Here is a 21,607-nt window from a genome sequence, read left to right as displayed (position 1 = left end):
ACTTGCTTCACAAATGATTCACTTTTTAAATCACCGCACACTGACGACATCTGCTGCTCAAAACACTGGAAATACAACGACAACAAAAAACAAACGTGTCTAATGATCTTTCACAAACAATAGCAGTTTTCTACGTCTAAATGTAATATATTAAACGCAATTTAATCACTTAATACTTAATCTTTAATTAAAACTAAATGGTAACTGTGTGTAATTTATTTTATGTGTTCAGTTATTATTTATTGGTAAAATTTCAGTGTTGAGCAATAATCAGTCCATTAACTCTCACTCGCACCCTTTCAGTGAAATATCAACCTGATTGAGATGCACACAGAGATTTACTTTGCATTGATTTTCTTTCTGTTAATTGTTCATATCTTAAACAGGACAAAGTGTTCAAACATAGAAAAACTGGTGGAACAGCGGAGATTCACGTGACACACTATTATAAAGATGGAGTTTATTAAAGAGAAGAGTGAAGACATGAAGATTGAAGAAACATTCAGAGTCAAACATGAAGATACTGAGGAACAAACAAAGATTGCATTTATTAAAGAGGAGAGTGAAGACATGAAGATTGAAGAAATATTCAGAGTCAAGCATGAAGATACTGAGGAACAATCAGGTTGGTTTTCATTCTCAAACCTGAAATGAATATTTATAATGTCACACAGGTGTAGACATATTGAGACATTCAATAGAAGTGTTGAGATCACATGACAAATACTAACACTGACTTCAAGTGCAGCTGAGAATATCCTGCTTTCACACTGGCCATTTGTTATTATGAGATCATGCATTTAATTTGTAACAATAAGATGGAATTAGTAACATTAAACCTAATATCTGCTTCTAATATTAAACTATTGATTTCTAGCACTTAGGCTAATTATGCAAAAGTATCTAAGAAAATTACTTATTATGCACAAAGCAAATCTTGAAATGTGAGTGGTTACATTTGGCTACTGCATGCCGTCTACATTTGTTCATTTAAGTCATAAGGTTAAATTTTCCAAAACTGAGATGTATACATCAAATACAAGGTCAATAAATAAGCTTTCTATTGACATATGAGGCGTTTCTCAATGTCAAGGAAGGATCCTCGGAAGCCAGAATTTCGAGGATGCTACGTCATCGACATCCGTCGAAGGACTGTTCCAATGTCGAGGATCCTCGGAATTTCAACCAAGGACTGCGTCCTTCGTTCGAAAAATATCCCATACACAGGAAAGGATGCATAAGTGTAGCCTTCGCGCTCTTCGCGCTCTAAAATCACCCACAATCCTATGCGCGCAGCTTTGCTATCTTGTTCAAAAATACAAATGTCGGACGTTAGCGGAGTCATGAAGGGAATGAAGGGATCATTTTGCTCAATAGGGTAAAAATTGTGTAGTTGGGGAAATTAAAAAATAAACTTGTTTGTGACATAGGACAAGTCTTTAACAAATAGTTATTAAATTATAAATATTTTTAAATATCAAATATTATTACAATGGCTTGGTTGAATTCCGGTCTGTTATGTCTTGATAACAGACAACCGCGAAGTATACTGCACACGGTTGCCATGAAAAACAGAGCGTTGCTATCGTTTTTAAATCAATAAACTCCTTTTTAATCATATTAATGTTTTGACTGTCAAGTGTGTTTAAACAGTGCAGGGTCAATTTGACGTAATGGATGTAATTATTTTTAAATGAATGATAAGAGCGGACCTTTCACTGGGGTAATGACGCAATAACGTGCACTTGCTAGCCTGTTCCATTTATGTGTTCTCCGAATGCTTAAGAGGAGCCTCGCCTAGCCTCTGAAGGAAGTGACTTGGAAGGACCAGTCCTGCCAAGGACGTATCCTTGACATTGAGAAACACCTATGGTTTGTTAGGATAGGACAATATTTGGCCAATATACATATATTTGAAAATCTGGAATCTGAGGGCGCAAAAAAAATCAAATACTGAGAAAATCACCTTTAAAATTCTCCAAATTAAGTTCTTAACAATGCATATTACTAATCAAAAATTACATTTTGATATATTTATAGTAGGCATTTTACAAAAAATATTCATGGAACATGATCTTTACTTAATTTCCTGATGATTTTTTTTTGCTTTAAAAGAAAAATCAATAATTTTGACCCATACAATGTATTTTTGGCTATTGTTACAAATATACCCCAGCGACTTAGGACTGGTTTTGTGGCCTAGGGTCACATTTGAAAAGCAAATAAAACAGCCAGTAGACACTAAAGCTACATCTAAATGAATCCGCATACAATTGAAATAACCTTTTTTTTTATTTAAAAACAGACTGTACAAAGTGACTGATTTAAGAAACTCTCCAATACAGAAACATGTTGTGTGAGTTGTTGTTTTTTTAAATTATGTCATCAGTCAACGCCTCTAGTCAGACACTGCTACATCACGTAACAAAAACATGAACAAGCACTCAATGATTGTCTTTTTATTAAGTAACGTAAACACATTAATAATTTTTAAAAAAAAATAAGTATACCGCGTGCACAACTTCCGGCACAACTCGTCACCACCGGCACGCCCTGACAAAGGGGCACCGATAGAACACAACATCCTTTTCTTTCATATTCACTCACTTTTTGTCTGAGGGCATGTTCTCTCACCTGAGGTTTTGAAATGATGACTGCTGTGACGTGTGTGTGATGAAGAGTCAACGTTTTCAGCTCCCGAGGGAGTTTGTTGTGCAAAGAATTTGAGAGTTTGTGATCATTGCATTCATTCCTTAGCCTGAAAAAATCCAGACCCTAATCTATTAAGATTATGTGTCTGGCATTGTGCAATGAAAAGCACCTAACTCGAGGGGTGGTAACAAGCGTGCATTTGAAACTCTCACCGAACGCAATTGGATAACTCCACGACCAATCACAACAATACATGGTGTGACTTACCCAGAGCGATGGTTTCGTTACAGTAAGTTTACCAAGTGACTCTTACCATTTGTAAATGAGATGGACCTCATCCACCACAATCCCGATCAGGTTGTCCCGGTAGACCTTGTTCGATAACATTTATAGCAACTTCTTTTTTAACAGCCATGACTCGAGACTGCCGAATGCTATCTGGCATTGCCCGCTTCGGATCTGTTCCTCTTCATGCTTCGCGTCGTGCAGATATATATTATAATATATATAATATATTTTTGTTCCATAATATTTTTTCTTTTCTTCTTTGTAATTTTAGAGAATTTTATGATGATTATTTATGCAATAATTATGATCTATTTTTTCCACTGAAAATATATAAAAAAAAAAAAAAAAATCCTAATTTTTAAAAATGATTTTTCAATGAATGCAGTATTTCAGATTAAAATAGAGTATAGGCCTTCCAAATAAATTTTTTTAAGACAGATTAGCACCACCTGGTGGGAGCACAGAAAGAAAAATAGGCAATTTCACAGTGTAACCACTAGAGGCCTGTATAGACATCAATAGAGATGCTAGTGAATTCCCAATTTGTTTTAGACATAATTGCTTACATATATAATAAGTAATGGACTTTAAAATATATTCAGACATTCTCAAAGAGTACTTTGTGAAGTTTTAGATATTTTCTTCTTATAAATAATGATTTCAAATTAATTTTTGCACTATGATTATAGTCAATCCTAAACGGCACTGCACTGACAAACCCAAGAGGCAGTGCTTGCTTCTCATCACTGTTTACTGCAGATTTCAAATTAATTTCCAGTGTGTGTCAGTTTTGCCCACTGCTCTGAGCTTTTTTCTGCATTATTACTGAATTATTGAATTCATTTGACATACTCCTAAAACTTTGCTTTGTTACAGACAGCAGTTTATAGATGTGTGTGTGTGTGTGTGTGTGTGTGTGTGTGTGTGTGTTTGTGCGTGTGTTTATTTTTCAGTCTTGATGTTTTAGAGTGTCACCACTTCACTGCTGTGAGCTTTTTCTGCATTAGGGTCAATGACGTGGCATGTCAATTCTGGTGTCCAAAGCATATTCATAATATTAAAAATTTATACATTTTTAAATGCATTTCATTAAATGACTCAACTTTCCCCTCTTTAATTACTCTTGTGAGAATTCATTATAAATAATTAATCTTTAAGGAACTATTGAGCTCAAAAGTCCCAAAACGTCATTCCGGGTAACTGTCCCGGCTTAAAATCTGAGTACAAAAATACAATAAAAATGTAAATAATAAAAATAAAAATATTTAAAATCTACTTGGGCATAATTATATTGATGTTTTAAACGATACCTGCAAATATGGTTATAATACTAAGTTTAATTAAATTTTAATGACAGAAAGACTTTTGTCCCCAAATTGTGATTTCTGTAATGTCACTCCTGGATAACAGACACCAATGACCATTTTAGACCATAATGCATTGTGGTATGTCATGTGACATAATATTGTATCAAAAAGAAGACCCTGAATGAGCACCAGAACATGTGCAAAGGTGACTAAGCGTCTCTTAAAATATTGATATTTTGACCTTTTCGGTCACTGATGCACTTTGTAGCAATATCATGTGTCCTTTTGGATAACACTGACAAACTATTTATAATGTTTTTATATGAAAAAACTATCTATTTGATCTAAAAGATTACCTTAAAGCGATGATGGCTAAGTTGTAGTTTTCCATAGGTGGTTAAATTAGTCCCTGATTATAAAGAAAAATATTCGTTTTGTCATTCCTGGATAACAACATGTCATTCTTGGATAACAAAAAAACTCTGTTAGCCAGGACATGTCATCCGTTATCCAGAATGACATAGACATAACCATCTAGTTTTTAATTAACATTTGTAAACTTTTAGGTATAGTTATTATAGTTATATTATTAACATTAACATTATTTACATAATTGTATGTTTTTTTGCCGTATTTTTGCTGTCATTCATCTTGATTTCATATGATTCACATTTAATTATCATTGAATTTAACTTTTGTAATGTTAATGGTCAAAATCATGAATAATGTAATCATTATTATTAATATATCCACATTTGGTAATACTTTATAATAACTACACGTTATTAATCATTATTTAAACATCATTAAACAGTTAATTCATCAATAAATTTACGATTTAAAATGCAGCTATAAATTCTTAATGCTTGATTTATAAGCCTACCTACAAGTATGAAATTAAAGTATGGAAATACAATTATTAAACACATTATAGATATGCTTTTAAATCAAGAATAAAGCATTTATAGCTGTATTTATAAACTGCTTATTAATGTCTTTTAATGGGTTATAAATGATGAATTAACTGTTTACTAATGTTTAACTAATGATTAATAGCGTGCCGTTATTATAAAGTGTTACCCATTTTAAAACTTTTGTATAGCTTCTGGTGTTTTAAGGTCAATTCTGTTCTTCCAGATGCCTCTGTCTAATAAAGAGAGGCAGAGACGGTTCAGAGCCAGAATAAACACAGATGCAGAAGCTAGGGCTGAGTATCTTTGAAAATAGAGAGCAAGGTATTATGGTGATGATTCAGTGGAACAATAATGTGTCGGTAACAAGCAAACTTGAAATATTAAAGGAACACTCCACTTTTTTTGGAAATAGGCTCATTCTCCAACGCCCCCCGAGTTAATAAATTGAGTTTTACCGTTTTGAAATCCATTCAGCCGTTCTCCTGTTCTGGCGATATCACATTTAGCATAGCTTAGCATAGATCATTGAATCCTATTAGACCAATAGCATCACGTTCAAAAATGACCAACGAGTTTCGATATTTGTCCTATTTAAAACTTGACTCTTCTGTAGTTATATCGTGTACTAAGACCGGTGGAAATGCAAAGCTTCAATTTTCTAGGCTGATTAGGAACTACACTCCCATTCCGGCGCAATAGTCAAGGAAGTTTGCTGCCGTAATATGACCGAAGCAGGCGGAGTAATACCACGCAGCACATGTGCAAATGCTAAACTAGCTGGGAATATTTCTGATAATACTCCGCCTGCTTCGGCCATATTACAGCAGCAAACTTCCTTGACTATTACGCCAGAATGGGAGTGTAGTTCCTAATCTTATCAGCCAAGAAACTCGCAGCTTTGCATTTCCACTGGTCTTAGTACACGATTTAACTACAGAAGAGTCAAGTTTTAAATACAACAAATATGGAAACTCGTTGGTCATTTTTGAACGCGATGCTATTGGTCTAATAGGATTCAATGATCTATGCTAAGCTATGCTAAAAGTGATATCGCCAGAACAGGAGAACGGCTGAATGGATTTCAAAACGGTAAAAATCAACTTATTAACTCGGGGGGAGTTGGAGAATGAGCCTATTTCCAAAAAAAGTGGAATGTTCCTTTAATCGAAATAGGTTCACACTCATTTTCAATAAGCCTAAATGTTTTAGCGGTGTAATGTGTTATTACACATTATACACTATACCCCTGGCCATTGTTTATGAAGCATTATAATTTTACAGATTTACTGTAATATTTAGAAAATACGATTGTAATGAAATTGGTGTCCCAAAAAGCCTGTTGTACTTTTTTTAAATCATTAAAAACTGTGAGTTTTGCAACTGTAAAGTGTATCTTACTTTGTTTCAAGTTTGAGTGTTGGAAAGAAAAATTATACTGATGATGGTTTTTATGGTAATCCTGAAAAATATTGCAGAATGTCATTCCGTCTAACAGTATGTCATTCCGGCTAACAATGACACGGGCAATTCATTTAACCCATATTTGTGTGTTAGATTACACAATTCAGTTTTTTGTTGAGTTAATGATAAAACAAGTCTTATTTACTTTATTGGAAAACATTTTTAAACATTTTCCAGGTTTTTTTTTTATTTGGTTCTGAATTTTTGAATTAGCAGCAGCCAAAAATGAGCCTGTGCCTATAAGAAATCCCAAATTGATTATATTAATTGTGATTAAAATGTAGTTTTCTGAGCACTAATTGTTTGTTGAGCTCCAAATATGGAGATCAGTACATTTGTATATGCCAACAATGGTAGAAATGTAATTAATTTAAAAATTCATTACGTTACCCAGGAATGACATTTTCATGAGGAAAAAGATCTGATTCATCAAAAAAAATGGTTAATTACATTCTTGAAATGTGTAAATATCATTGCATTACATACACAACACTGTAATAAGTATAGAAAGTCCTAACATTTAAATTTTTTGCCAGTTTTATTTTTTTTCACATTTTAAATCCTTATCCGTCATTCACCCATTATGACTGAATTATTGAATGGATTTCACATATTCTCAAACGTTTGCTCTATTACAGACACAGTAGTTTTATTGATGTGTGTGTATAAGTGTGTGTGTGTGTGTGTGTGTGTGTGTGTGTGTGTGTGTGTGCGCGTCTGTGTGTGACTGGATGTGTCTAAATCACACTCCTGATGTTTTATAGTATCATCCCTTCACTGTTGTGTACTTTTTTTTAGTTTTGTGTCTGATTTGTCGATTGTGCACTCAGTTAATCTCTGAATTGCTGTGTTTTTGTCTTTTTCCCATTCATTTCCTATGGTCGGTCATTTCTGACCGAAGAGCATGAGTGTGACTATTTTTTTTACGCCCACTTAGCCTTTTCGAATCATGTCGTAATTTTCTGTGTTCACATTCCCAGTGCCATAAAAGTCACCAAGTTTCATATCATTCCGATGAAGCTATGATTTTTAAAAAAAATCAAAATGTAAAATGTTCCGGTCAGAAGTGACCGAGGAGTGCACAAGGGTTAAATAAAAAGCCAATTCTAACTCGTTCATTGTAGCGGGTAAAGCCGTTTCAAACAACTGGTTTTCATCTGTAGATCTCTTTCAATGTTTACTAAATGATTCCGTACGTCGCAGCTCTGTCGTCATCAGCTCGCCTCTGGCTGATTTGATTGGTTCCCAGAATTGCTTATGTATTGCAGTAACATGCATAATTGCTCGAGGCCAGAGTGTCTTGCAGAGACAATTCAATTTGTGCTCTCGCGAGACCTCTGGATTTCCAGGGTATTCATTCCTTGTTTCTTGTGAAAAAGGCATGCTCTGATACCCGCAGCTTTCATATGGCTCGAGCTGTGTATGTGGTGAGGAGTAAGCAAAATCAGCTCTTGGGGGAGTGAAATGCAATCGTTGCATTCATTGCTTGTTTCTTGCGAGCGGCACGCTAGTCTTAGCTGTTTTCACAAGCTTGCAGGGTAGTGAGTAGCAGCGTCCAGCTCTCGAGGGAATTAATGTGCTCATCCTGATGCATTCGCAAAGGAGGGAGGTGAGTCTTTACTGTTCTTCCGATTTTGCATGAGTGTGTTCACCCTTTCACGGTATTAACAATGCATTCGTGACTGCAGCGGCTCTGTTTTTTCTTGATTCCTGGCAGAATCTGTAGAATGGGCAGATTGTATTTAGCTTCTGCTGGAACACCCTGACCTCATACCATCTAAGTGAGTATGATCCATATACTTAGCTATTGTCTAGCTATTGTCTGTTATTTGGGACCTGTTTCCTGAAGCTAAGCTTAAGTCTTTCAGGGTAAGTCTTCAGCGAGTACCAGTTTCTCAGACTTCCTGCTCTTGCAGATTCTGTGGATCTGGCCAGAGCGGAGCCTGTGCTTCTGTTTAGGCAGAAGCATAGTCCACTTAGGGTTGGTTAAGGCTAATCCCCTTGGAAGTACCCCCTTCAGTCTGAGGGCAGGGGAGATTGCTGTTTCTATGCAGCTATATGAGCGAAAGGTCGATGGATAGGGCGTGCTTCCCTTTCCGGGAAGGGTACCTCCTAGAGAGCCGTCTCTTAGTGTCCCTCAGCATTAGGAGCCTGTCCTTTCTGATTTCCAGGTTGATTCCCACTTCTCAAGCCTTGTGGATAATGGCATGCTCCCTTTCTAAGGAAAGGTCACTTATAAAGTGCCACCTCTTGATGGCTCAGGAGTTCCTCCCTGTCTCTCTGGGTTAAGGGCCTGTCCTCCTCTCTATCCACTATTAGAAAGATGGTCAAGTCTAGATCCATGTCAATACCATCAGTCGATTAGCAAATTGCAATCTGCTGATTGAGTGCAGCATTGCTCCACTCACAGTGAGGGTTGACCCTAGTATTTCCCGTCATATGACAAGCATCTGGAACCCTGTCGAGTGTGAACTCCCTGTCACACCTTTTTCAAATCCATGTTATGGTAAGTGTGCACACTAGCCTCTGGGCACTTTCTAAAATCCTGTATGGTATAAGTTACATGCTAGACGTTGTTTCCGTTTTTGAGTTGATTTAAAACCCTGGTCTCCTTGGCCCAACTACATTTAGGTATCATCACAGATACCTTTTAACCATCTGCTACCTAGGATAGAGATAACGTTGTTCCCCATAGCGCCCCCTAAAGGATGATCGTTCTTTATCTCAGGGAACGTCTCAGGTTACGTATATAACCCTGGTTCCCAGAGGGAACGAGACGCTGCATCGAACGCTATGGGGAACGCCATTGGCGAAGCATGCTCTGAACGTAGTCTGCAACCAATCAGATGCAGACGCAGCGGAAGACGTTAACACTGCAGGCAGCAAGCCCCCTCGAGGGCTGACTGTGCATGCTCCGCTCTCCAGCAGACCACAAACAGACTGTGTGTATCCCCACCAACAATGAAGCGTTGGCAGGGAGGAGCACACCATCTGTAAGTTGCCCCTCTACAAATACCTGAAAACACTGAAGATGATTTTAAGGCTATAGAGAGAGGCTCTATAGCCAAAGCAAAAAGGAGAGGTGAGAGTGGACACCCTTGACGGGTGCCATGAGAAACCGAGAAATAAGGGGCCTTTTCAGAGTTTGTTTCACGCAAGCTGAGTGAGTGGAATATAGTAAACGAATCCATGAGATGAATTTAGATTTGAATCCAAATTTTTGTAAAAACAAGAATAAGTAATCCCACTCATCCTGGTCAAAGGCCTTCTCTGCATCTAGAGAGATAACCATTTCTGGTCTTGGAGACCGGGTTGGAGTAAAGATTACATTCAAAGTCTACGTATATTGGACATTAACTGACGGCCCAGTATAAAGCCAGTTTGATCATCTGATATGATGGATGGAAGATGAGTCTCTAATCCATTAGGCTAACTGGTCTATAGCTTCCGCAAAGTTTAGGGTCCTTGTCTTTCTTTAATATTAATGAAATCAAAGCTTGGTTCAGGGATGATGATAAAAAAAAACTTGGTCTAAGGAGTGATTGTATAGCTGTAATAACATGATAGCTGATCAGAAAACTTAAAAAAAATATTGGCAGTGAAGCCAATAGGGCTGGGAGCTTTGTTGTTTTTCATTGTTGAAATGCAAGCAGTTATCTCCCCCAAGGCTCATCTAGGCTCAACATTCATTTACACCACCGATTAACCACGTAACTCCTAAAACTGAAATTTACACCTAGCTTAAAGCTCACTTCAAAGAAACAATGTAGATTTTTTTTTTAAACAAACAGAAAGGTAATACTAGATTTAACACGTTACACAAAAGTTGAGAGAACGCAAAATAAACCAAAAATATATATATTATACATACCCGAAAGTGTACACCATTTATGCCCATTAACCAAATAACGTCATTAACGTGCAACACATAACCTATACATTAAAGATGTATGAGCAAAGTAAATTAAAGCTATAAAAAAGCAGAAGTACCCAGTTTTACAGACTAACCTTACTTTACCTTGAACTCAATTACACAAAAATAGAATGAGACTTTAAAGCCGTCTTAAAGTTATTTACCTCAGCTTAAACCTGCAGACCTGCTCATCATGGAAATGCACGTTAGTCCATTATTGCCAAAGTCAGTTAGGAAAGTTCTTCTGGGAAAACGACTCCTCTGAATCAAAGGTCTGTTCCGCCGTTATAGCTCACAAGGAGGTAAGCCTGGTACAGAATTCCATATCGTACTCCTTGCCTGTAAAGTAGGCTCTTGATCTTGTTAAACGCTGCTCATGTCCTCGCCAACTCTATGCTGAAGTCCTCGTACATCTTGATCTTGTGGCCTTTGTAGGAAATGTCCTTTTGGGATTAAGACCATCTCATGACAGTTTCCTTAATGATGTATCAGTGAAATCTGATTATCAACGGCCGTGGGGGGTTCATCTGCGCGAGGTTTAGGCCGGAAACTGTGGTGGGCTCGATCCAGCTCAGGTGGTTCTGCTAGGCAATCGCCAAGAATCTCGGAAAGCAGGTTAGACACATACTCCCTTGCGTTCTTTCCTTCAATGTCCTCCGGTAAACCTACAAGTCGTACATTTTGGCACTTCGAGCGAGATATCAAATCTTCTATATTAGCTTTAAGAGCCGGTGTTTTCCTTTTCAGTGTTTATCAGTTTTAACTGAAGAGCTTTTACATCATGCTCAAGCTAAGTTATTCGGTCACTGTTCTGAAAGGCCCGCTTCCATCTCGTTGATCGTCGCTGCCTGTGCTTTTAAGGTCGCACCGAACGATTCGACTGAAGATCGAATTGGTTCCAGAGAAGTGTTTAAAAGTGCAATGAATTCCCCAGTCATCTCTTTTCTGAATCTTTCAAGCTCCTTAACTTAGGGATTAGATTGTAAGCTGCGAAGATGTGGATTCGTTATCCGCCATTTTGCTGCTTTCTTGACAGGTCCGATCATGGTGAGCTTGTTGTTTACCGCCTGTCCTTGTTGACTTGCTTATTTTAAATAAATTCCGACGGCGTAGACTTTCAAAAATAAAAATAAGGTGCAACAAGTTTGATGTGCTGATCAAATAAGGTGTATTCTTAAGATATTACATGAAATAACGCGGAGCGCCGACACCGTGCGTCTCACCACAGCATTACCAAACCGAAAGTCCCGGACCAGGTTAGTTTAGCAGCATTAGTTGCCAGAGTTTCCCAGTGCTCCAGCTGCATGTTTAATTTAATTTAATATTATGTTTCTAGAGATGTAATTATAATATTACTAATGTTTTTTACATAAACATTTTAAATTGAGTGATTTACATTTTTTAAATAAGATTTTTAAGAGATTTGATATGAGATGACAGTTTTCCACCATTTCTCATCCTCTGACAGTCTGTTTTGGTGTTTTCCATTTGAAAGGTCAAGTGTAACAGCCAACTTTTATGATTGGCTAACATAATTGCCCCCTTAATAAGCCCTCAGAAGGAATTATTGTGATGAATTTTTCATCTGATGGTTAAGTGGGGAGTTTGTCCCCTTTCCTTTTTCCTAGTCTCTCTCTAAATTTGAATTGTATCCCCTAGGAGACATAAAGTTTATAATAATTGAGATCAGTCTATATAGATTTTCTAGATTTAATTAATTGTATAACAGCCAACTTAATCTCTGTAGGGTACCGGCCGACCAGGATCAGGTTTGGAAACCCTGGTATAGGATCTAGCATACATGCATTACATATCTTCATGTTGTGATGTTAATTCCTTTTTGCCATTAAACTGGGGTTAACTTTTATCTCTTTGTTTTTCCCCCTTAGACCGAACCGTGCTGAAAGAGGAGAGAGAAGTACTGAATGAAACTGAAGAGAAAGATCAGTTTGAGAATCTTCATGATTTCGTATCTGGAGAAAAATCTTTTTGTTCTTTAGAGTCTGAAAAGATTTCTAAACAAAAAAGTGCTCAAAAGACAGGAACTATGAGTATTTTCACTTGCTGTCAGTGTGGAACGAGTTTCAAACGCCAAGCACACCTTAACAGACACATGAGAATACATACTGGAGAGAAGCCTTACTCATGCAAACAGTGTGGAAAGAGTTTCAATGACAAAGGAAACCTAAACAGACACTTGAGATTTCACACTGGAGAGAAGCCTTACACATGCATACAGTGTGGAATGAGTTTCACTGAAAAAAGAAGCCTTAACAGACACATGGGATTTCACACTGGAGAGAAGCCTTACACATGCAAACAGTGTGGAAACAGTTTCACTGAAAAAGGAAGCCTTAACAGACACACAAGATTTCACACTGGAGAGAAGCCTTACACATGCATACAGTGTGGAACGAGTTTCACTGAAAAAGGAAGCCTTAACAGACACATGAGATTTCACACTGGAGAGAAGCCGTACACATGCATACAGTGTGGAACGAGTTTCACTGAAAAAGGAAGCCTTAACAGACACATGAGAGTTCACACTGGAGAGAAGCCTTACACATGCAAACAGTGTGGAAAGAGTTTCAGTGACACAGGAAACCTAAACAAACACATGAGAGTTCACACTGGAGAGAAGCCTTACTCATGCAAACAGTGTGGAAACTGTTTCACTGATAAAGTAAACCTCAAGATTCACATGAGAGTTCACACTGGAGAGAAGCCTTACACATGCAAACAGTGTGGAAACAGTTTCAGTCAAAAAGGAAACCTTCACAAGCACATGAAAATTCACAATAAAGAGAAGCCTAACAGATCCCCTTAGTGTGGACAGAGTTTCGGTCCTTGTTTTGATTGGTTACTCTACAAACATATACCTCTTTGTTTCTTTGCAACCACATTGTTGAAACCACAGTTCCAGTAGAGGTCAAAAGTTTACACCCCCCCTTTCAGAATCTGCAAAACGTTCCCTTGTCAAAACAATTCTAAAGGATTCCAATAAGAATCCTATAAAGGGCTCTTACAATGATAGACATTCTAATTCACATTTTAAAGCAATGTGTTTTGTCCATGGTACACTTTACCGTGTCAACTAGCTATATTGTGTTGGACTGAGCTTAAAGGGCATATTGCAGGTTAGAGACTCCGGTGAATTGATGTATAGAATAATAATGTAGGAACCAGATTTTCTTTAAAATATACTTCAAAATACGCTATTACGGCTTCTGGAGTCGTTTTTGTGAGAGAATTTTACTTCCGCATCTGAAAAACTGCCAAACCGGCAGTGACGTCACGACAGGGAGAGCGTTCAATGTAAACCATAGGAAAACAATGGATCGCAATGACTGTTCGGATGCAGAGAACATTTAAAATGTTTGTCGTATGATGAACCACAGACACAAATATGAGCCGGCTATGTGGCCAAGAGAGCAGGGACATGCCAGGATTAAACAGAACAACGGTCAAAGGAGACAAATTAAGTTGTAATGTGAGGAGAACAGGGCAGGTGTCTGAGAGAGATCAGTGTTAGCTGACCATATCTAATCGGGCAAAATAGCATTGCATTTGCATAGCATTGGTCATCTCGAAGTATTGATTCTACTTACCAGTAACACAAACGAATAATCGTTGATCAAGCGTGTCATACTCGTTAATATCCGACGCAAATGTTACGTGATATAGCGGGTTCTTATTACCGATGTGCTGTCTCTGACTCTGCACTTTGAGGCTTGCTGTCTGAAATCCAAATAGGTTCTACAGATAGCTTATATGCATTTCAGGCAGGGACATGAGTAAGTTTATGGTAGAGATTTATTACTCTGAGCAAAATACTTGTGCGTACAAATAAACAGTCAAATGTAATCTCAATTATAGTTTGACTATATTTAGGTCACAAATACCTATAAAGTAAAACTTTTTGATGCCATTGGTATGAGACAATTAATATTGACAGCATACAGTCAAGTTGTGCGCTGGTATTCATCCCTTACCTGCATGTGTTGTGTCAGCTATTTGATAGTTTACAGAGGAAGGTTTGCTTTATAAAGATTTTGAATGGCCCCATTTTGGTGACAATCAATAAAAAAAGAATCACAATCACAAATTGTCTTACTGTATAACATTTTTTATGAAGTTTACAACATATATATCAAGCAGATCTGCATTTATGGTTAATTCAATTCAGTTTAATTTATACAGCAATAAATCATAAATATTATTTCATAGTACTGTTAATACCCAGCTTAAAACGCAACATTGTTTGTATTTTTGTGTTCACATCAGGTTTTTAATTGCATTGCATGTTTTTCACTGTGCGCAGTCTCTCCCTTCGTTCCGCTCTCTTTCTCTCTCTCTCTCCTTCTGGCAGAGCTTGATTGGGAACAGCTGCAGGAGATTGCGTGGCAATCGGGAGCGTTGAATTCCCGGAAACAGAGCAGTGTTAAAAAGCTTCTGTTGGGAGCGCATGGTGAAGCTCCGTCGTGTGTCCTCTGTCTCCTGCCCCAGACAACTTGAATGCAATTGTACTGTATTGTGACTAACTTTGAAACTCTGTGTGAGTAAGTTGTACCGCAGAGCTCTTGCTCTAACGCGGCTGTGTGTAATATTCGTTTCTTTAACTCGCAGTTAAGTTTTTACTAGATATTCGTTGACTGTTTTGATTATTCGTTATTTTGAATAATATTTTGTTAATATTGAAGCAAGTAGGTTGGGGATTTCCATTTTTCTTTGTGTACAAACTTTTCTCCTGGTTTTGGGCTAGTTAAGGAGTTAGGGAAGGCTGCCTGTATTTCTTTTGAGAGTTTTGTTTTTGATAGGCAATTCAGCTGTGAAATCCTTAGTTAGTTTTCCTTTATTTTTTTTATTTTTTTATTTTTATTTTTTGGTCTTTGATCCCCTTCCGAAGTGAAAAGCTTCCACCATTCAGTCTGTAACAATAAACGTCTCTTTTTGTGTGTAGCTTGAAATTATCTGTGTGATCATTCTGAGCTGGGACAGGAGAGAGGGGTGTTCTTTTCGTTAAAATTCTATTTCTCCACTTATCTTGTACCGGCCTCCTAACCTAGACTGGGAGGTCGTAACAATATATATTATATATATATATATATATATATATATATATATATATATATATATATATGTATGTACCAAACATATACTACTGAAAGAAAACTATTTTCAGTGTGGGTATCACACTAATGTATTATATTAGAGGTGGTTAATAACAGCTGGCCTCCACTGCTTCAGATCTTCACACATCCTTGTGTCTTGCAATGTCTCCCAAAACCCTAAAAACACACATTTCAAAAAATTACAAATTAGCTGTGCAAACAATGTGACTAAGCTGTAACTAGACTTGATGACTATAATATTAACAAACTCAGGATAACTGCAGTTATGGCTTCTCATATGGTTTTCCTGTAGCTCAGTGGTTAGAGCATGGCAGTAACAATGCCAGAGTCATGGGTTCGATCCCAGGGATTGCAAGTACTTAAAATGAATGTCCCAATGTAAGTCGCTTTGGATAAAAGCGTCTGCCAAATGCCTAAAGGTTAATATGGTACCGTTTTTACAAGGTTCTTAAATTTACATTGCTAATGCCTACAAGCTAGCTGTGGTGTTTTACCACGACTTATACACATCTCGTTGTGTCTCATTATTTAAATAAATATGTTCACGGATTTGGTAGTTATGAGAGGAAAAAACAAGATTTACGGTGCCCAGTTCAGGTTTTCGTCGAGCTGCATCTCTGACGGCTTCGGACAAACCACAGGCGGTCGGCGGTTCTGATGAAGGTGTTTTGTGAACCGAAGGAACTGCTCCAGCTTTGCGCCTCACTTGGTTCTTGCCTCAGCATCCCATGATAAACTGCATCATATCGCCGGGATGATAATCCTCCGGTGTAAAGTGAACGCGTTTTTCAAAGCAGATGCATTAGTATAGGCTCGTCTCTTGGCCCGCACAAACGCAACCAGATACGAAAGATGGACCGTCTTTTTACTGTAAGTAAACCTGTGGACATGATGTCCTGACAGGCTGGAGTTTGTGCAGCCTCCATAAACGAAATAATTCACCATGACGATGATCAATTGAAATTAAAAATAAATACTGAAAACACTAACTCAGGACTGCTCCTACTGAATAGCAACAGAGGTAGGCGAACGACTCCCTCTCGTGACGTCATATGACGCGGTGTGGAAAAAAAGATGTTTTTGAGAGCGGTCAAGGAAATCATCACTTTGTCTACTAAATTTGTGCCCTTACGTCTTGTAACGCACTATGCACTTTAAATCCAAACATATGTGTGTTAGATCCTATACCCTCAAATCTACTGAAAAAGGTATAATGGCCTTCTTTCACCTTATAAATTTTAAAGGGTCAACAAAATCTTTAACCGGTTTAAAATTCAGCAGCTAGAGCACAAACTAGTTACACTGATCGCTGCCTGCATCATCTTAGTCTGAGGACTGACTACACAGGGAATAAACAGTTAATGGCCACAGCATTTGCCAAATTCTATCTGAAAAAAAAAAAAACTTAAGCAGAGCTGGTCCGCCCTATAGGCAAAGGACGAATGTTGCGTATGACCCTTGGAACATTGCAGCTGTGCAATTAATAGAACTTTATTTTATTTATTCATTTCTTTTATAATTGACTTAACACTATTATGAAAACACAAGGTTAGCTTTAATTTAAAGTTTGTTTGAAATTAGATTTGTTTTATAACATGCAGTTGAAGAATAATTAGGCAAAACAAATGTTTTCGTTAATAAAAAAGATTTAAAAAGAAACACTATGAAACGTCCTATTCATCATGTTTATGTATTTGTCTGCTTGACAAGACAATACAAAGTTGTGTATCTTGTATTAGAGCAGGTAAAATTCTCTCATACAGACCACTGGATGTTCAACATGGCACCTGATGGCAGAACTCTGAGAATTAGAGAATTAGAAATGTTGCTCTCCACAAAGATGGCCAAGGCTATTAGAGGTTTCGGTAACACCCTGAAACCGAGTTACACTACAGTGGTCAGGGTCATACAGAGGTTTTCAAAAATGAAAGCTCACATTTTGCTGAAGACAACCTGTCCAAGAGCATGAATTACTAGACCATGTCTGATGAGACTATAAGATGAACTTGTTTGGCTCAGATGGTGTCCAGCATGTGTGGCGATGCCCTGGTGAGGAGTACCAAGAAAATTTTGTTTTGTCTACAGTCAAGCATAGTGATGGTCTGCGGCAGCATGAATGCTGCTGGTTCTGGGGAGCTGCAGATCATTGAGGGAAACACGGATTCCATTATGTACTGTACAAATTCCCTCCAGAAATTAGGTTGAACAGCAGTTTTCCAACATGATAACGACACCAAACACACCACCAAGAGGACAGCTGCCTCGCTGAGGAAGCTGAAGGTGATGGGGTGGCCAAGTATGGCTCCAGACCTGAACCCTACTAAGCAGCTGTGGAGCATCCTCAAGCGGAAAGTGGACAAGCACCATATGTCTAATGTCCAGCAGCTCTGTGATGTCATTAAAGAGTGAAAGAGGATCCCAGCAACAATCTGTGCCGCTCTGGTCAATTCCCCTTCAGTCGAATCACTTCGACGTTACGTATGGGAATTCGCTTAGAATCCAATCATCTCAGAGCCTTAAACAAAAGGCCAATGAAAATTGGCGAGTGGCATTTGCATGACAAGCCACTCCTCCATACATACGGGTATATAAGATGGTCATGCAGCCAGTCAGTCAGCTTTTTCGCTTCAGAGCCGTTCATGCTCGAGCCTACAGATCGACTAAGAGACAAAAAGAACCGAAAGAGTTCCTGCTCTCTCTGCTGGTGTGCTGCCAAATCTAAAAGAGTGAACAACATTGTTTGGCAGCCACCAGCAATCTTCCTGCGGGCTACCGTTTTCACTGAAAAACAACGCTGCCTGCATTCCAGCGCGAGCCGGCGCGTGCACAGCCGCCCCGCGGCTTTCCCTGGGCAGACCGGGAAACTAAAAGAGCAATTTCTCGCGGCCGTAAAGCGTTCTTTTCAGAATGTCTTTTCGGCCGTGCGCTTCTGGGTTTCCTCCCGCAGACGGACATGATCTCTGCCTCATGTGTTTGGGGAGTGAACACGCTGAGGCAGCGTTCATGGATGGTGCGTGCCCTCATTGCGAGGGTATGTCCATGGCCAAGCTGAAGTCCCCCCGCTCTTTCGCGAGCCGGCTCCCTCCTCCCTCCTCCCGCTGCAGGTTGTTAAGCCGTCAATGCTTTTCGGCCACCGCGGTGAGGCGCGGGGGGACTTAACAGTAGCTGTGCAGAACGCACCTTCGGCCCACAAAGCCCTGCGGTCATCTGTCACACAGTGTGACCCCGTTGAGTTCCCGCAGCAGTACGCTTCCCTGCCCAGCGGGCTGAGCGTGTCCTTAGGTGCTCCTGCGGAGGATGAGAAGTCAATCGCAGCGCCAGAGGGAGAGTCGGATGGCGAGGCAGAAGCACCGGCGGCTCAGCCCCCTGCAGAGGTGGTCGCTCCGTCTGACGCTGATGCTGAGCTTTCGGCTATGCTTCTCCGAGCCGCCAGGGGGATTGGTTTGGAGGTGCCTTCGGCTGATCCCTTGAGGCTGGATGATTGGTTCCTCGGGAGGGCTCCCGCAGTCCCCCCCGGTTCCTTTCTTCCCGGAGGTGCATGAGGAGCTGAAAAGAACCTGGCGGGCCCCCTATTCATCTCGGTTCCACCCCAGATCCTCTCCCCTCACCACCCTCGATGGCGGGGTGGCCAGGGGGTATGTGGTGATCCCTCAGGTGGAGCACGCTATTGCGGTGCACCTGTGCCACCACCTGGCGGGATCGTCCGCATCTCCCGTCCAGGGCGTGTGAGCGTTCGTCCGCCCTGGCGGGCCGCGTTTATCATGCTGCTGGACAGGCCGCCACCGCCTTGCATGCATACACTACAGGTGTATCAGGCACATGCTTTAAAACAGCTGCACGAGGGTGGTCCAGACCAAGGGGCAAAGGAAGAACTCCGCACCGACTTCGCCCTCCGGGCCACGAAGGTCATGGCACGTACCCTTGGCCAGGTGATGTCCACAGCCATGGTCCAGGAGCGACACCTGTGGCTGACTCTGGCTCAGATGGCAGACGTCGACAAAGCACGCTTTCTTGATGCTCCCATCTCCCAGTGCGGCCTCTTCGAGGACTTTGCCCAGCAGTTCTCGGCAGTCCAGAAGCAGAAGGAGGCCATCCAACACATTCTGTCCCGCCGCGAGTCTACCCGGTGGCCCAGCCTCCTCCTGCTCGTCGCCAAAGGCACCCCCCGCGACATCCACAAAACCTGCTCCATCCCCGGCTGAACTCCGCGACGCAAGGTTAAAGAGAGAGGCAACCAGACGTCGAGCTGGCCGTGGGAGAGGTGTGACGCCCGCCTCTCAGTGACCTGCCAAAAACACCCGCAAGAGATCTGCGAAGCATCCCTGATGCGGCAACCCAGAGGTAGAGAGGATTGTTCTTCAGGGGACGAAAACATCTACGTCCCCGCTCCCGGTGGAAGGCCGGGGGTTTATGTGTACTTGGACGCTGCCAACTTAAAAAAAAAGAGCAATTTCTCCCACTTCTGGGGCCTCGGCCCCGTGTTCCCGTTCCGGGCGGCACCAGACTGCCCTCTCGGAGCCGGACTCGGAGCTGTCTTTTGCCAGTGCGGGAACCAGGGAAGAAGGTAAGCACTGTTTCACACAGTCACACTCCTATCAGTCTAACCCTTCCCGTTCCTCCCTCAGGCTGCCTCACCACGGTCACGTCGGTCAACGTTCCCTTGATACCCCTGGCGACGCGCTTGGAAGCTTGGCTTCAGTTTCCCAGCCCCTCGCGGTGGTTGATTCGGACGGTACGTCACGGTTATGCAGTTCACCAGGCGTCCCCCCAGGTACAGAGGCGTATTACAGTGATGAAGTCAGGGCTCTGCAGTCCCTACTTCATCGTGCCCAAAAATAGTGGTGGGTTAAGACCCATCCTGGATCTCAGAGTCCTGAATTGGTCCCTTCGCAGGCTGCCGTTCATCAAGATGCTGACAACGAAGCGCATGCTCACATGCATTCGTTCCCAGGATTGGTTTGCGGCCATCGACCTGAAGGACGCGTACTTTCACGTCTCAATATTTCCTTGCCACAGGCCCCTTCTGAGGTTTGAGTTCGAGGATCGAGCGTATCAGTACAAGGTTCTCCCATTTGGCCTGGCCCTCTCTCCCCGCGTCTTCACGAAGATCGCAGAGGCTGCCTTGTCCCCTCTTTGGCAGACAGGCATCCTTATCCTCAACTATCTCCACGACTGGCTTTTGATAGCACACTAGCGAGATCTGTTGTGCAAGCAGAGGGACCTCGTGCTTCAGCACCTCAGCCATCTGGGCCTTCAGGTCAACCAGGAAAAGAGCAAACTCTCCCCAGTGCAGAGGATCTCTTTTCTTGGTCTGGAGCTGGACTCGGTCAGTATGACAGCAGCCTCACCAACGAGCGTGCACAGTCGATGCTGAAGTGTCTGGACTCATTCAGACACAACACAGAGGTCCCTCTCAAAACATTTCAGAGGCTCCTGGGGCATATGGCAGCTGCAGCCGCTGTCACGCCGCTGGACTTGCCTCATATGAGACCGCTTCAGCATTGGTTACACGACCAAGTCCCGAGACGGGCATGGCACCATGGTACACTCCGGATTGGCGTTTCCCTGCAGTGTCGCCGCCTATTCAGCCCGTGGTCAGACCCTGCCTTCCTTCGGGCTGGTGTACCCCTCGGACAGGTGTCCAGGCATATTGTGGTGTACACAAATGCCTCCTCCATGGGTTGGGGTGCCGTGTGCAACGGGCAAGCAGCATCGGGCTCCTGGACAGGACCTCGACTGCAGTGGCACATCAATTGCCTCGAGTTGTTGGCTGTGCTTCTGGCACTTCGTCGCTTCCGACCGACGTTGCATCAGAAGCACGTGCTTGTTCACACCGACAGCACTGCGACCGTGGCCTATATCAATCGCCAGGTTGCTTGTCACAACTCGCCCGCTGTCTGCTCCTCTGGAGTCAAACGCAGCTGAAATCGCTGCGTGCCA

At 40.9% G+C, this 21,607-nt stretch overlaps 1 protein-coding gene and 1 pseudogene across 1 annotated transcript; one reads left to right on the top strand and one right to left on the bottom strand.

Annotated features, from left to right (window-relative positions):
* LOC141340586 (uncharacterized) overlaps positions 1–21,607 on the bottom strand; it is a 187,090-nt pseudogene that overhangs the window by 137,196 nt on the left and 28,287 nt on the right.
* LOC141340700 (uncharacterized) lies at positions 392–15,356 on the top strand. The gene is made up of 2 exons (XM_073845779.1): positions 392–625; positions 12,425–15,356. The coding sequence occupies exons 1-2, from the start codon at positions 454–456 to the stop codon at positions 13,360–13,362; spliced, it is 1,110 nt and encodes a 369-aa protein (XP_073701880.1). The 5' UTR covers positions 392–453; the 3' UTR covers positions 13,363–15,356.

This window comes from Garra rufa, chromosome 1 (assembly GCF_049309525.1).
Source record: "Garra rufa chromosome 1, GarRuf1.0, whole genome shotgun sequence".
Taxonomy (NCBI): Eukaryota; Metazoa; Chordata; class Actinopteri; order Cypriniformes; family Cyprinidae; genus Garra; species Garra rufa.
The sequence above is the reverse complement of the archived record's forward strand: the minus strand, read 5'-3'. Positions and strand labels throughout refer to the sequence as shown.